At 37.2% G+C, this 17,044-nt stretch overlaps 1 protein-coding gene across 1 annotated transcript in view; it reads right to left on the minus strand.

The window, feature by feature from the left end:
* Window positions 1–17,044, minus strand: part of ABCA13 (ATP binding cassette subfamily A member 13) — a 513,939-nt gene that overhangs the window by 55,081 nt on the left and 441,814 nt on the right. Inside the window, exons 56-58 of the mRNA XM_077997982.1 lie at window positions 16,235–16,385; window positions 9,300–9,434; window positions 1,807–1,910 (exon numbers count right to left, since the gene is read on the minus strand). Of these exons, the coding sequence (XP_077854108.1) occupies window positions 1,807–1,910; window positions 9,300–9,434; window positions 16,235–16,385 (390 nt within the window). The remainder of the gene's footprint in view (window positions 1–1,806; window positions 1,911–9,299; window positions 9,435–16,234; window positions 16,386–17,044) is intronic.

The following is a 17,044-nucleotide window of genomic DNA, read 5'->3' on the forward strand; positions in this document are numbered from 1 at the left end:
GCCAGGATGGTCTTGATCTCCTGACCTCGAGATCCGCCCGCCTCAGCCTCCCAAAGTGCTGGGATTACAGGTGTGAACTACCCCGTCTGGCCTTGAATGCTAATTTAACTGAAAATAAGCATGAGAAAATTTGGGGGCAGGTGCCAGAAATGTTCTAAGACTTATTTATGGTACCATTTGCAGAAGTCTATAAATTTACAAAAGAATCATAGAATTCCATACTTACAGTGGTTAAGTTATATGAAATGTAAATTACACTTCAGAAAATGATATTTAAAAAACAACAGTGTAAAGTTTAGTCTGGCAGTGAAAATTGGGGAATGTTAAGCAATATAGACAAACCTATCAGTGAATGATTTTTTTAAAAAAAGAAAGAGCCCAAAGATAGAAAATTGAAAAGAAAAGTCTACTTTGACAAGAAGCAATGTGAGAAATGTGTGAATGGCTGATTTATTCACAATACATTGGCTTTGCAGCCACTAATACTTGTTACAGGAAATGGCTGTAAGATTTATGTATAATAGGATTAGGCATGCTGAGTTATAGCATTTAATAGTATTTTTACATAAACTAATAATGCTGCCAGTAATCAGCAAAGTCTTCTGAGGTCCTCTCAGAAATCTCACATTTCAAATGATAGGGCTAGCTTTATATCACTTCTGGTAACAAGAGCTGGGGTACTCAAGCATAGACTGAAAGATTTAGACTGTTGGGAAGCAAGTTTCCATGGGTCCCTTGTGTTCCTACATGTCTTGCCACCAATTGCGAGAATATAAGGCCCTAACTGCTCTTTACCTGGGCCATTTCTCAAAGTTGTGCTTGCAGCAAACAACCATTGAAGAAGCGACACCTCCTCCCAAACCAAGAGCTGGCTTCCTTATTAGATGTTATAAGGTGGTAATTTCACTAGATTTGGCATTCCTCTCCTATGTGTGCAGACATCCATTAGTCCAGTAGAAACTGGGGTTTAGGGAACCAGCGAGAAACCATGCTGACACTCCGGCTACTGTTTTTGCTGTGAGCAATAAAGTATTTCATCTCCGACCCAGAAGTCTCATTTCTTGTGTCAACATCCGTAAAACTGTATCAAGCTAAATTTGCCAGCTTGCAAAAGGGCAAAATGTCAGATCTTTGGCAACTCTTGACATCTGGACAGTATATTTTACTTAAGCATAAAGACAAAACAAGTCTAAACGTTAAAGACTGGTCTTTATTACATCATTAGGATTTCTATAAGTTAAATTACATTGCTCACTTCCCATAAGTAGGTTTTATAAAATCTGTATTTGTAATTCTGTGTGACCTAGAACAGTGTATTAGAAAATTAAAAAGAAGTCAATGGTTTTGAAATCTAATTACAAACTTAATTCTGTGATAAAGAAAATGTTAAACCAGATTCAGTAACCTGTTTAGTATTTTAGTTCAGCTAATTCTACCTGCTGAAATAAGAGGCCTTGGATGGAAAGGATCTGAAAGATCCTTCAGGAAGACCTGAAAACAGTAGTCTAGCACTCATCCTTGAACAGTAGCAATGGATGAGGCAAGAATATCGTCTTTGGACACAGAATACTAGGTTCAAATTCTAGCTCTGCCACCCGTTTGCTATGTAAACTTGGTTATATAACGTAATCCCTCATGGTTTCAGTCTCAATTTATACAATAAGAGCTAACAATAATATCACCATTACTGTGCTGTAAAGATTAAGAAATGTCTATGTTAGCACTGTGCAGGGGCCTAAATGCACTTCTTAACCTTTGTTACTCAGTCTTACTCAGGAAATGGCTACAAGAGAAACTGGAGCTCACCTGTGGGAGGTCAGCACTGCAGCACAGCCTTCCCTAACCTCCTTCATTATTGTTTGCCATAGGTACCGCTTAGAGCAGGGATCCATCCCAGAGCTGGGTTCATCCTGAAGGAAAGGCAATACAGAGTAATCAGCATTTGAAAAACACAAACAGAAATATACACAACGACATGGGAGGCCAGATCCCAGGTGAAAGAAAAATCTCTGCTCTGGCTCTAACAGGCACTTCTCCAATTGGTTTTGTTACACTCTGCTCAACAAAGCCAGAATGATAGGGGAACGTGAGAGAGCAATGAGTGACTCCTCCAGCCACACAGCATGCTACCCAAGAGTCCCACTTCTTTCTCACCTCATCCAGAGAAATTCAAAAAAGAGATCAAAATTATATATATATAAAAGAACCAAATAGAAATACTAGAGCAGAAATATAAAAAGAAATAAAAAATATGATAGAGAATGCCAAAAGCACATTTGATCAAGCAGATTAAAAACAAATCTGTGAACTTGAAGGCAGATTATTTGAAATTATCCAGCCAAGGAAAATTGAAAAAAAAAAAAAAAGAATTAAGAAGAACAAAGAAAGCCTAACAGGTTTATGGCACATTATCCAGAGACCTAACTTTTACAATATGAGATTTACAAAATAAAAAAAGGTGAGAAAAAGGGGCAGCCGAATGCTTATTAAATAAATAGTGGCTGAAACATTCCCAAATTTGGATAAAGAGAAAGACATTTGAACACTGAGATATATGAAGCTTAAAAGTTCCCAAATAGCTTCAACCCAACAAATTATTCACTGAGATACACAATAATCAAACTGTCAAAAATGAAAAGCAGAATTTTCACAGCAACAAGAGAAAAAAAAAAAAAAAGGTTCATCACATACATGAACAAGGTTATCAGTGGATTTTTCAGAAGAAATCTTCAGGACAGGGAAAGAGTAGGCCAATGAAAGAAAAAAAAACCTACCAAATCAAAAATACTTTGCCTACTTTACCCAGCAAAGCTGCTCCTCAGAAATAAAAAAAAGAAAAAGAATTTCCCAAACAAAAGCTGAAAGAGTTCATTTACACAATACCTGTCTTAAAAGAAAAATGCTAATGGGGGTTCTTTAAAATAAAATAAAAGGATTCTAATTAGCAACATGAAATTATAAAACTCACAGTAAAGTTAAGTATATAGCCAAATTCAGCATACTTTAATGCTTTAATGTTGGTATGTAAATCACTTATAACTGTAATATTCAGATTAAAAGACAAAAAAGTATTAAAAATAACTATAGCTAATATAATTTTTAATGGAAACACAATATAAAGAGCTGCAAATTGTGACATCTAAAACATAAAATGAGATGGTTGGAAGTAAAAGTGTAGTTTTTTTAAATGTGACATAAGTTCAGTTACTATCAGGTTAAAAATAGACTTTTGTAACTATAAGATGTTTTATATAGATACTTAGTAACCACAAATAAAAAACCTACAGTGGATGCACACACACACGTGCACACACACACATACACATAAGAAAAAAAAAAACAGAGAAATGAATCAAAGCATACCAACATACCAACACACAAAAAAGTTATCAAATTAAAAGAAAAACAGTAATAAAGGAAAAAAAGAATAAATAGCTTTAAAAATAGCCAGAAAACAATTAACAAAATGTCAAGAATATGTTCTTACCTATTAATAATTACATTAACTGTAAATAGACAGCATTTGCCAATCGAAAGGCATAAAGTGAATGAAAGGATAAAAATCCAAGATCCAACCTTATGCTGTTTGCAAGAGACTTAGTACAGTTTTTTTGATACACATAGACTGAGTGTGAAACAATAGGTAAAGATACTCCAAGCAAATGATGACCCAGAGGGCATGTTTATCTATATTTATGTCAAACAAAATATGCTTTAAGTCAAAAACTGTAAAAAGAGAAAAATACAATAATAAAATGGTCAATTTATTATAAAATGATAAAAGAGTAATTGTAAATATATATGCACTGAATATTAGAGTAGCTATATATGTAATGCAAATATTAACAGAACTGAAAGGAGTAAAAGACATAACTACAATAATAATAGGGAGTTCAAGGCTCCACTTTCAATGATACATTGATTAACCAGACAGTAAATCAATAAGGAAACAAGTACTTGAACTACACTTTAGACCAAATGAACCTAACAGCCATACACAGAACATTCCATCCAACGACAGCAGAATACACATTCTTCTCCAGCACACATAAAATACTCTCCAGGAGAGACCATATATTAGGCCACAGAACAAGTCTACACAATTTTTAAAAATTGAAATCATATCCAGTATCATTTCAGACCAACATGGTATGACACTAGAAATTAATAAGGAGGAAAACTGAGAAATCCACAAATACATGTAAATTAACAATATGTTCCTGAACAACCAATGGGCCAAAAGTGAAATTAAAAAGAAAATTTTAAAAAATACATGTATCTTGAGACAAATGAAAATGGAAACAAAACAAAACTTATGGGATGAGGTAAAAGCAGGTTTGAGGAATAAGTCATCAACATTAAGAAAAAAGAAAGATTTCAAATAAATATCCTACCTTTGCAATTGAAGAAATTGGATAAAGAAATGAACTAAGCCCAAAGTTAGCAGAAGTAAGAAAAGAATAAAAGGCCATACATCATAAGCCCACAACTAACATCATATTCAACAGTGTAAAGCTAAAAACTTCGAATCTAAGAAGAACAAGACAAGGATGCCCACTCTAGCCACTTTTACTCAACATAATACTAGAAGTCCTACCAGAGCAATTAGTCAAGACAAAGAACAGGCATCCGAATCAAAAACGAATAAGTAAAATCATCTTTCCAAAAGCACGATCTAATATACAGAAAACACTACAGACTCCACCAAAAAATCCATTAGAATTAATAAACAAATTCAATAAAGTCATATGATACAAAATCAACATACAAATATCAATTTTGCTTCCATAAAATAGCAGTGGGTTATCAGAAAAGGAAATTTTAGACAATTTCATTTACAGTAAGATCAAAATGAACAAAATACTTAGGAATAATTTTAACAAAGGAAGTGAAAGATCTGTATACTGAAATCTATAACATTTTGATTAAAGAAATTGAAGACAAATAAATGGAGAGCTATCCATGTACATGGATTGAAAGAATTAATATTTTAAAATGTCCATATTACCCAAAGTGATCGACAGACTCAGTGCTATTCCTACAATTCCATTGTCATTTTCTCACAGAAATAGAAAACCAGAATACCGAAATTTATTTAAAGAAAAACAACAACAACAACAAAAGACCACAAATAGCTAAAGAAATTAAGCAAGAAGAACAGTGCTAGAGGCCTCACATTTCCTATTTTCAAACTATACTACTATGCTATCGTAATTTAAAAAGTATGGTACTTGTATAAAAACAGAAATACAGATTCATAGAAAAGAATAGACAGTACAGAAATAAACCCACACACATATAGTCAATCTTTGACAAATACACCAAAATTAAAACTAGGAAAAGGACAGTCTCTTCAATATATGGCTTTGGGAAAACTGAGTATCTACATACAAAAAAATAAAACTGGGTTCTTATCTTACACCATACACAAAAATCAACTGAGCATGTATTAAAGATTTAAACATAAGATCAGAAACCAAGAAACTTGTAGGAAAAAAAAAGAAAAAAGAAAAGAAAAGCTCCTTGACATTGGTCTTGGCAATGTTTTGTTTGTTTTTTGGATATGAGACCAAAAGCAGAGAAAACAGAAGCAAACATAGAGTGGTACTATTTCAAATGAAAAGAGTTTCTGCACAAGAAAGGAAAATACCAACAAAGCAGGCAAACTACAGAGGGGAATAAAATGTTTGCAGCCATATATCCAATAAGGGGTTAAATCCTATATATGGAATTCATAAAGCTAAATAGCAAAATAATAATAATTAAAAATAGAGAAAAAACTTGAACAGACTTTTCTCAAAAGAAGACATGCAAATGGCCAATAGGTATATGAAAAGATGGTCAACATTATTAATAATCAGGGAAATGTAAATAAAAACGACAATGAGATATCACCTTGTACTCGTTAGAATAGCTATTGTTAAAAGGACAGAAGATAACCAGCAATGGCAAGGATTCAGAGAAAAGTGAGCCCTTATGCACAATTGGTGGGAATGTAAATGTACACACATTGTGAAAAACAGTGTGGAGGTTCCTCTACAAATTAAAAATACTACTACCACCTGATCCAGTAATCTCACATCTGTGTGTGTATCCAAAGGAAATAAAATCAATATCTGGAAGCGTATCTGGAAGTACTATATTCATGACAACATTATTTACAAAAGTCAAGATACAGAAACAACCTAAGCATCCCTAAGTGTATAAATGGGAAAAGAAAATGTGTATCTCTCTCTCTCTCTCTCCCCCCGTTTCCTTGTCTCTCTCTCTCTCTCTCTCTCTTTCTCTCTCTCTTCTCTGGGTGTATATGTGTGTAATGAAATATTATTCTGCTTGAAAAATAAGGAAATCCTTCCATTTTCAACAGCATAAGTGAATCTGGAGGACTTATGCCAAGCATAAAGTGAAATAAGCCATGCATGGAAAAACACTACTTCTTAATGAAATATTAAAAAGTTGAACACATAGGAAGAGACAGTAGAAAGGTGCCAGGCTGTGGAAATGGGGAGATACTTGTCAAAGGGCAGAAAATTTCAGTTATACAGGACAAACAAGTTCTGGAGACCTAATACACAGCATATAGGGCTGCTATAGTTTGGATGTTTCGTCCTCTACAGAATTCATGTTAAAACTCAATCCCTAATGAAACAATATTGAGAAGTGTGACCACTGGGAGGTGAACGAGTTTATAAGGTTAAGTGACCTTATAAAAGCACCTGATGAAGGACCTTCACCTCTTTTTGGCCTTCTGACTTTTGCCTTATGAGGACACGTATTCCTCCCCTCTGGAGGGCACAGGGTTCAGGTATTCATCTTGGAAGCAGGGTTGGCACCTTCGGCAGGCACCTGCACCTGGCAGTACCTTGATCTTGGACTTCCCAGACTCCAAAACTCAAATGTCTGCTCTCTGTTCTTCATAAATTATCCAGTCTGCTATAGCAGCACAGTGGACTAAGAGAAGGACTGTAGGTAACGATGCTGTATTACATATTTGAAATTTGTTAAGAGGGTAGATATTAAGTGTTCTCATCACACCCAGGGAAAACAATGGCAATTATATGACATCATCAATATGTTAGTTTGATTGTAGTCATCACATCAGAATATTTATGTATATCAAAACACATGTTGAATTCATTAAATATATACCATTTTTATTAATTATACCTCCATAAAACTGGGAGGTGGGGAATTGGGCTATATTTTCATGCCAGGTTGGTTCTCCTTCATGATCTGGCTAGGTAAGCCAACCTTGATGTTTTTAAAATGAATTTTCAACCTCCATAAAATTTCAGAATGATATGCCCTAGGAAGACATATGATAGCAGAAAAAGGCTTCATTTATTTAGCAACATCAAATAAATTGATATTTCTTAGAACTTGAAGCTTTCTCCTTCAATAGACACCAAAGCATTTCTTATATGAACCAATTCTAGAGAAATCTTGCCAAACTGTAAGATATATTTCTGTGCTTTTATTAGCCAGGGAGTACTAAACACATATTTCTTAAGAGCTTAGGGTCATAAACTTCCCCAAAGAAAGAAACAGATGGGAAGCAGTAGGGGTGGGGGGAGAAGCACTGAACAGAAAAATAAATATCTAGTCTTTTCTGCAAATCAAGCAATATATGTGTACTAGTTATAAAAATAAGTAAATAAAAGGTGTGATCATGCAATGCTCAGCATGAGAGTTGGATGTGTAATTTACGTTTTCCTGATTCCCTCCTTGATGTCAGCTCTGAGAGCCACTTCTAGTCTCTCTGTTGAGAACTCCAAAGGACCGGCAACAAATCTCTTTAACCTATTGCTCTGAACAGTCCATCATCATAGTCACAAATAGTTACTGTGGTTTACCATCTGCTGGACACTGGGCTAGATGCTTAATGTAGTTTATTTTATTTACTGCTTTCAATGACTCCATGAGACAGACATTATAATCGGGACAATTTTCAGATGAGAAGGAAGCAGGCATAGAACATACAAGGCCAAGTGTTGGGCGGCTGCAGAAGCAAAATTCAATGCTTGTCAGTCAGACTCCGGAGTCCCCACCTTGACCACTGTGCCACAGGTTTGGGCATCCACGGAAAGCTGAGAGCAAGGATGTACCAAAGAAAAGTATGTCAGGGTCTGCAGTGAACCAGGTCATGGCTATAGAGCATCGGCCCCTTCATCCAACTGAGGAGATGCATTGTGAAGGGCTGGGCATAGGGAAATTCCACAGAAAGTAATGAACGCCCACATATTGTTAACTACTCAACATAATCCCACCTTGTGTTGAAAATAAAATGCAATTTGTGAACTTCAGGATTGTGCAAATGGTAGTTTTTATTATCAGATTCCGGAATATGAAACTATACAATGGTCCAGGAATTTGGATATTGCAAAAGCCAATTTATGGCACCTAAAAAGAATATTCAAGTGAGTTTCCAGGAAACAACCAGCAAATGATGAGACCATTTTCTAACACAGACCTTCTCAATTCCCATTTGCTATCCCACTGAAAGGGCATATTCATTTGATGAAGAAAGATAGAAAAAAAGGAATCTGTTTTGTTTTCCATACTTTTTGACACCCCTCAGACTCTCTACTGGTGTGAAGTCCAAAGATGCACTCTAGTGATTAGAATCCAATTTATGGCATGTAACAATAGCCTTTATTAATTCTTTCAATGGCATTACTTGCATTAACAATTATAGCTGTTTTATGAAATGCAAGACAATTAACTCCATTTCTTGACAAATGTTGCCTCCAATTAATGCTTTGATTCATTCAAATCAAATTAATTGCAGTTCCCAGACTGATTACAGACCACCTTGTCTCAAGACCATTGCATATACTCTACCCTCTTGCTGGAGTTTTCTTCCTACTCTCAACATCATAGCCAGCCTTCACTCTCAACACCCATCTTCAAGATTCACCATGACAGGTGTCACTACTGCTGTGATAAACATACAGCTACACAGAGAAAAAGACATCAAAGCAATATTCTAGAGGAAAACATAATGGGTTTCAGATTACAGATGAATTCTAATAATCTTTTAAAACACTGTTTTAATGTTAAAATTTTATAGAATTTTCAGTTTGACGAATATGAGTGAATCTAGCAAAAGGTAAGTGTTTTATTTCTGCAAAATTCAAACGATGTTTGGGAAATGTTGGCTTATGGCAAAACAGTTTACTAGTTTGTAGAACCAGCTTTGCAAGTTCTAAAGTTACTTCCCAGAAAAACTCTTAAAATCAGTTTATAAATCAATATGCAATATGTGTCTTATTCCAAGACATTGACATTCCTCTACTCACCAATAAAAGAATGTCAGGTTTCCCCAGCAGGGCCAGGGCTGTAGAGAGTTTCCGCTTGGTTCCCCCACTGTAGGTGGCCACAGGTTTGTCCGCATGGGCTTCGAGGTGTAAGCGCCTGATGAGATCTCCAGCAACCTGGAAGAGAGGGATGTGCATGTGCACACCAGCATTCACCAAAGTGCCCACCAGAAACCTGGTCTCAGTCCTCACTCCTGCTTCTCCCTCCCACTAACCCTGCTCATCTTCACACATACAATCAAGTACATCTCCTGAAACATCCCCCTTCACCATACAGGCAGTAATTGAGAGTGAACAGGTGGGAGTTTTCTGTGGCTGGAGACATCTAAGTGACGGTCAAAATAATCACATCTAGAGTTCAGGGAGCAGGGTGGGCAAGAAACACACTCGAGGTTGGAGGTCCAGATAAATACCCACGTTAAGGTGAGCAGAGACGGGAATGCCAAAAAGAAAACTGAGAAGGAAATAAATAGGAATGAAACTAATGGAAAGAGGTGTCAAAACTTAAAGGGAGAAGACAACCGAAGTAGAACACTTTCTTTATTATTTTAGATTCCGGGTGTCTATGTGCAGGTTTGTTACATGGGTATATTGTGTGATGCTGAGGTTTGGGCTTCTAATGATCCATCACCCAAGTAGTGAGCGTGGAACCCAACAGGTAGTTCTTCACCCCTTGTCTCATGCCCTACCTCCACACTTTTGGATTTCCACGTGTCTACTGCTGCCATGTTTGTGTCCATGTGCACCCAATGTTAAGCTCTCCCCTATAAATAAGAGCACATGTATTTGGTTTTGTGTTCCTGTGTTAATTTGCTTAGGATGATGCCTCCAGCTGCATCCACACTGCTGCAAAGGATGTGATTTTGTTCGTTTTTATGGCTGGAGGGAATTTTCAATATTAACACAAGGAAAGAAATAACCCTTTCACATTGAGAAGCCACTGTTAATGTTTGCAAACTCAGAGTTTGGTTTATAAAGTAACTAGAGGTGGGGAGGGGAATGGGAAATGTTTCTTATTTGCAACTGCTGAAAACCACTTTGCCAAGTCCCAAGGATGGTGGCAGCATTTGTCAAACCTCACCCCCCCACCCCAGGCACAGGAGAGTTCAGACTGTACTCAAAAGCCTGGGGTTCACAGCTTCTTTATTCTTCCCTGCTTTCCACCCTGCCAGCTTGTCCCACATCCTAGAAGGCCCAGCCCATATCTCTCATCAGAAAAAGTAATTGTCACTTCTTCTGTGTGTTGTATGTGTCACCTCTTCTGTGTATTATGTGTCTATAGAATGCTTCTGTTTAGCATTTCCCACTGTAATTTGTACCACACTACATTTTCTGCTTCCAGTCTGTCTCCTATGCTGGATTAATTCTTCTTGGGGTCCAAGGTAAGCAACTTTTTCGTTTCCAACTTAGCATAATTTAAAAATGTTGCAAACAATTTTATTTAACTCTTATGACCATAGAAGTATTAATATAGATTCATTTTTTAGATATCATCATTTAGCCAAATTGACCAAGGTCATATTTTAATGCAAATTTAGGAGAAGAGGGAAAACTTCCTTAGGACTAAAAAGATGGGTTAATAATTGTGCATCCCAAATAACTAAATAAATATAAACCAATGTGTATACTCTTTTTGACAAGTGCATAAAAGTTAGGATAATAACAGGATAATGAAGGATAATGAAGCATTAAGAACCTCTACAAATATTAGGATAATCATTACGTCCCCCAATAAAATCTTTCAACAGAAATTGTTATATGGCTTTACTTGTACAACTTCAAAATATATTGCAGATGAATGAAGAGGGTCAAGGACTGGTCTTATGGTGAAATAGTATAATTCTAGGAAATGCAGATTTCCAGGCCCCAAAGATACATAAAGATGAAATATTTAATCTCCTCCTATCTGCCTAAGAAAATCTTATCAAGGGCAGTAGTTGGTCTTATTGAAAGTAAAGTCATTTTCCCCAGAATATTTTATATGAATCATCCTTTTTCCTGGCTCCATTCAGACCAATTATTTCAATTATCACAAGTTGAATAAAAATTCACTTAAGTGAATTCTAAAATATCAAGACAAAACATTTTATTCCTCACAAGCAAACCCACACAAATATTAAGAGAAGGGTCATATAAATGAAGAAATATAAATGCCTGGCATTTCAGGAATTAAAGAGATAACAGAAGTAGTAATGTAGCTTCATCCAAATTTTTCTCAGAAAAGAATGGCCAAGAAGCGTAAATCAGTGGTAGATAAACACTCATAATGAGAGATGAAGGAAGGAAACCAGGGAGGCTTCCTGGAAAAGGAGGCATACGTCCCCATAAAAGAGAAGAAAACTAAGAGCATTATAGACCCTGTTAGAAAGCTTTATCTGTCGGGAAAAAGCCAATGCAGTCCTTACTTAATGTCATCTATATGTTCTTGGAGACTGCTTTAACTGAATCAACATTTAATGAAACCAGTTTTACCATAAGCTGATTGGTAGAAACAAAAGTTCCTATGTCATATGTCTGGTCACAAAAACATCTCCAAACTTCTAAATAAAAATAACTACTTCTAAGAGCAAACACTGAAATAAATGTGAGCTACACATACATTTGTGAAAGATTAACAAAAACATGATTTACCCAATTATTCCAGTTCAGGGTTGAGGGTGGTCAGAGTCTATGCTGGAAGCTCAGGGCACCAGGCAGTAACAGCCCTGGACAGCATTCCATTCTATCACAGGGTGCACTCACATGTCCACATGTACTCACCCACATGGACTCAATTTAGACACACCAAAGAAACTAATGTACACAGCTTTGGGACATGACAGAAAACAAGTGTACCTGGATAAAACGTACGTAGCCATGGGGAGAGCGTGCAAACTCCTCTCCGACAGCAGTCCTGGCAGAAAATCAATTTTATTTTTCCCATCATTGTAATGAAACAATGTTGAACTAAACAACGTTATTTGGAGACCTGCTGTACTAACAGTGGTGAGGCTGGCAAAAATGACAAATTGTGAAGTCGATTTTTTTTTTTGGTTATTTTTAGACCTATAAATATTACAAGAAAAAGAGAATGAAAATATGTGTGTGTGTGCATGTATTAGAAAGAAATTTTTAGTTACTCTCATCTATATTATTCAAAGATTAGCAATACATAAATGAAAGCTGATAAACTGACAAACGAAATAAAAAAATAATAATATAAGCACTTGGTTCTGGAGAAATGCACCTGAGAATATAAGTTACATTTTGAATAAACTTGCCAAATTATTATTGCACATTTTTATGAAGTTAGGAAACATATGTCATGTTTTCCCAGTTTCACAAAAGGTTAAATATTGCAGCCTGCAAATTCTGGATTGGTTAACCATAGGAAAGATTCCAGAGTATACAGGAACAAATGTATTAGTTTGATCCAATGTTTTCTGAATGTCATGTTGTCAGAAAATAACTGAAAATAGCCTAATAAGAAGTATTTTGCTGTAGTCTTTTCTGCACTCAGCAATACTGTCAAAGTAATGGCAAAAGCAATGCCTTAGCAATCTCGGTTGGCAAAATACTGCCTAAAATCCCAAAATGTCAAAAGTTCACAGAATCTCTCTCTGCAGTTTGGTATTTTTCTCTCATGAAGCTCTAGAAATTGTACCATATTTAAGGCAAGTTACTGGAATGCATTTGTTTTGGGATGCTTTCATTTGGGGATGTATTCGTTTTGGGATGAATCCCAATGGGATATGCACTGGGATGCATAGATCCAGTGCTTATTCATGTTTGGCACATAGTAGGACTTCTATAAACATCACTGGAGCCAAAATAAATTGCCCTGAGATTCACACATACATCTGCTGGACTCCAAAGCCAAAATGTTTCCACTAGCACGCATAATGGCCAGGTCAACATTTTCTGTGAGATTAAAGATCAAAACAAGTAGTAAAGTAGGGAAAGGAAACCAAGGATTTCAGATGGAAATGTTTATCCTGGCCCTTCCTCTGAAGATGACCTCCTGTCCCCATTCCTACTATCTTATAACTTCTAGCTCCTTCTAGCTCAACTGACTGTGTGAATGGAAGAAAACTTAAAGATAAAAGTCATGCCTTTAGAGAAGACAGGGGGAAGCAAGACACAGTAGGGATATTCCCTGGTAGGCATGTGCAGGTATTAACAAAACTAAGATGATGAGGGGCCATACCTCTTCTATACCAGGGAAAACTAACACGCAGAATTTGCCAAATCTCTTCCCATTTAGAAGTATTGTTTGTTCGTTATAGTATGACACTACCTTTAAAACTACCTAGCATGATGGACTCTTACACATTTTCTCTAGCATCCCAGACTGTGTAGCCCTCATCTCTTGCATCATCTGGTAATAACCAAGTGATATAACTTGATATAACATGTTATACAAGGTTCATTAAATTCAGGCTCAAATATGCACACTGCACAAAACTGCGCAGTGTAAATCATGGGAAAATTGAAAATCATGACGTTAACTTGCCGAACCTAAATTCAAGCTTTATAAAGTGGCATCTTATTCTTACCTCATCAAATTTTTGAAAGGTTGGGGAAGTGAGCAATTTGACCATACATAGAAATGACCAGCAAGTGGAGCACAGGTGGGTGGCTCAGCCACAGCATAGGCTCTGAGGGTGCCAGGGAGGGAGGAGAAGGGACTGTAAGGCTGAATAAAGGAGCCTCCCAGCAAGCACAGAGGGTCTTCCACTTAGAATCAGAGAACCTACAATGGTGGCTGTCCACGTTACAATGAAAATAGATGGCAGCCTGAAGAAAACAACTAAGGTGAGCGGCAGATGTGTCTAAAGATTACCCCCATATCTATGAGTTCTGAAAGACTCATGAGGCGCACATGTTGAGCCCAACTCCAGCCCAGTGGAAAGCCAGGCAGCAGGAGGAGTTCCATGTTAGAGAAGTCATGCACTAACCCCACACAGTTTCCACTTCTTTGGCCACCCCAGGGGTATAAAAACAAGACTGAACTGTTAATACACCAAGAATTCCATCTTATAGAACTAACAACCTGGATAAAATAAATGTCAGAGTAATGTCTTAGTCAAGAACTTGTACCCTGGAGCTGGTTTATATGGTTTCAAAGCAAAACCTTGCCAAATACTAGCCATGTGAATGTGGCCAAATGGCCTAATTTCTCTGGTGTCTCAGTTTTCCTGTGTCTCTGTGTCTCAATTAAACTGTGTCTAATTTCTCAGTTTGTAAAATGGGAATAAGCATCTACTTCATAAGGTTGCTGTAAAATACTTAGAACGGTACCTGACATGGAATAAATACTGAAAGATAAAACTACTGTTTTCCATTATTTTATAATAATTCTTTCTGGACACCTTGTGATAAGCACCTCAGAATGGATATGCCTGTTCTATAACTTAAATATCCCCCAAATACACAGAAGAGAGAATTTTTTTCCAGAAAAGGAGCTAACTCCTTTGGGAACAGATGCAAAAGTGAGCTGACATCTTAGAAACAAGAGCAAGTAGCATTACTGTCTGCAAAATCAGTTACAGTTGTATAAAGGAAATGAAGGCAGTTCCTAATTGGTTACCATTTACATAACTTTTCTTGGTAGAACAATTCAGAAAAACAAAGTTGTAAGACAGCTGAATATCAAGACACAATTGCCCTGAATGACAGAAAGCACCGATTCTTACTACATTAATGAGAGCTTTTCTCATAAGCATGTTTCCCTCAAAAAACAAAAGCGCCAGCTTAAAGCCTTTGCCAAGCACCCGCCTCTTTCATCAAAAACTAACAAGGAGGAGCTGACAGAGATAAACACCGATTAAAAATTGAGCCAACAATTAGTCATGGATGCCAATAACTGTTTAACTACAACCAGCAGGTCTCTGTGGGGTGGTCAGTTATCTTTGCTTTATTAAGACAGGAGATGGGAAAAGGGGCCAGAGTCCTTACAATGAGGTGCAGACATTCTGTTTAGTTTCACTTAAAGTTAGAAAGCATAAACAAGAACAAATGCTGAAGCATTATAAAAACAGAACAGAGAATGAATGTTCATGGACCAGTGAAGGTGAAGGCTATTAGTGTTGTCTCCTGTGAGTCCTAGAATGTTCCCTCTCCCGCAGAATCTAATTGCAAATGCATCATATAAGCCACTTATTTCTGCTTGTAGTTCAGAATCCAGAAATCTGAGGAGCACGCACCCCAGACTTTCCATAATGAGATGCAGAAAAGGTAAAAATGTGCTTAAATAACTGCAATTTTGGAGGCTCACGGTACAACATCCTGAGCTGTCAATCAATGCTGTCCGCTCTGCTTCGCTGACCTCTACTCGCACAGAAGAAGTGGCAGCTGTCTTTTGCTCTCTCACTGCTCCACCTGCCTCTCTCCTGTCACAGGCAGTGATGGGGGTATGGAGGTCTGCAGTTCCTGCCACTCCTTCATTCCCCTAAGGCCACCCAGAAAGGAATCCCCTGGCAGTAGGAATCTGTCCACCCACTCATCAGGAAGTCATTCCTTCCAACAATCCCCCAGTTTCCACACGTATTTTGTGCCCACTCTTTCATAAGCCCTGAAAATACAGAGTTTGTGATATTTCTTCCTGAATACAAATTAGTCATTCAATAAATGTAAAAGGTATTTAGAGAGGAAGAAAAGAGCAAGGGGGATACAAAGTTATAAATGATGTATTTATGTTTTAACTCTGACCACATGACTGCCTCACACAGATGCAGTTTAAATATATTATGTAAATAATGCAAATTTATTTAATGTTTTCTTCAGTATAATCACATTGGAAAATCTCTTGCAGGTAAGTTTATCTGCTACTACAGTTTCTTCTCCTCACAGGGTGAGAGAGCTGCCTTGGAGCCAGAGGTGGTCACCAAGCATTCCTCAATGGGTCCCTTTATCTAGAAGACCCCAGGGAGATTTACCTCAGGGATGCACTGCCTTGGAATCCCGCGTAAGCTACAGTAATAATGGAGATGTTCCCAACCAGTCAGAAGCTCGTCCAGGGCATCCTGCTGGGGACAGTAGCCAATGAGCACGCCTGCAGTGCCAGCAGAAGACAGGTCCACAGCGTCCCTGCAGAGAGAAGCAGCACAGGCTGAGAACAGCAGCTTCCCAAACTGGCATCAACCCATTTTTAAAATGTGGCTCATCAATAACAAGTCCACTGCAGTTTATTCAAAACAATTAGTTCATTTCACAAGAATAAGTTCAATTCATGAGAAATGAAGGATACAAGAAGTCACCCCAAAATAGGCCTCTTTGGCATATGCATTATTTTGAGCTAAAGGCAATTGAAGACACAGGAAGACCAGAAAACACAGGAAAAGCTCTTTTTTTTTTTTTTAAATTTATTTATTATTATTGTACTTTAAGTTGTAGGGTACATGGGCATAACGTGCAGGTTTGTTACATATGTATACTTGTGCCATGTTGGTGTGCTGCACCCATCAACTCATCATTTACATCAGGTATAACTACCAATGCAATCCCTCCCCCCTCCCCCCTCCCCATGATAGGCCCCTGTGTGTGATGTTCCCCTTCCTGAGTCCAAGTGATCTCATTGTTCAGTTCCCACCTATGAGTGAGAACATGCGGTGTTTGGTTTTCTGTTCTTGTGATAGTTTGCTAAGAATGATGGTTTCCAGCTGCATCCATGTCCCTACAAAGGACGCAAACTCATCCTTTTTGATGGCTGCATAGTATTCCATGGTGTATATGTGCCACATTTTCTT

The sequence above is a fragment of the Macaca mulatta genome, chromosome 3 (assembly GCF_049350105.2).
Source record: "Macaca mulatta isolate MMU2019108-1 chromosome 3, T2T-MMU8v2.0, whole genome shotgun sequence".
NCBI lineage: Eukaryota > Metazoa > Chordata > Mammalia > Primates > Cercopithecidae > Macaca > Macaca mulatta.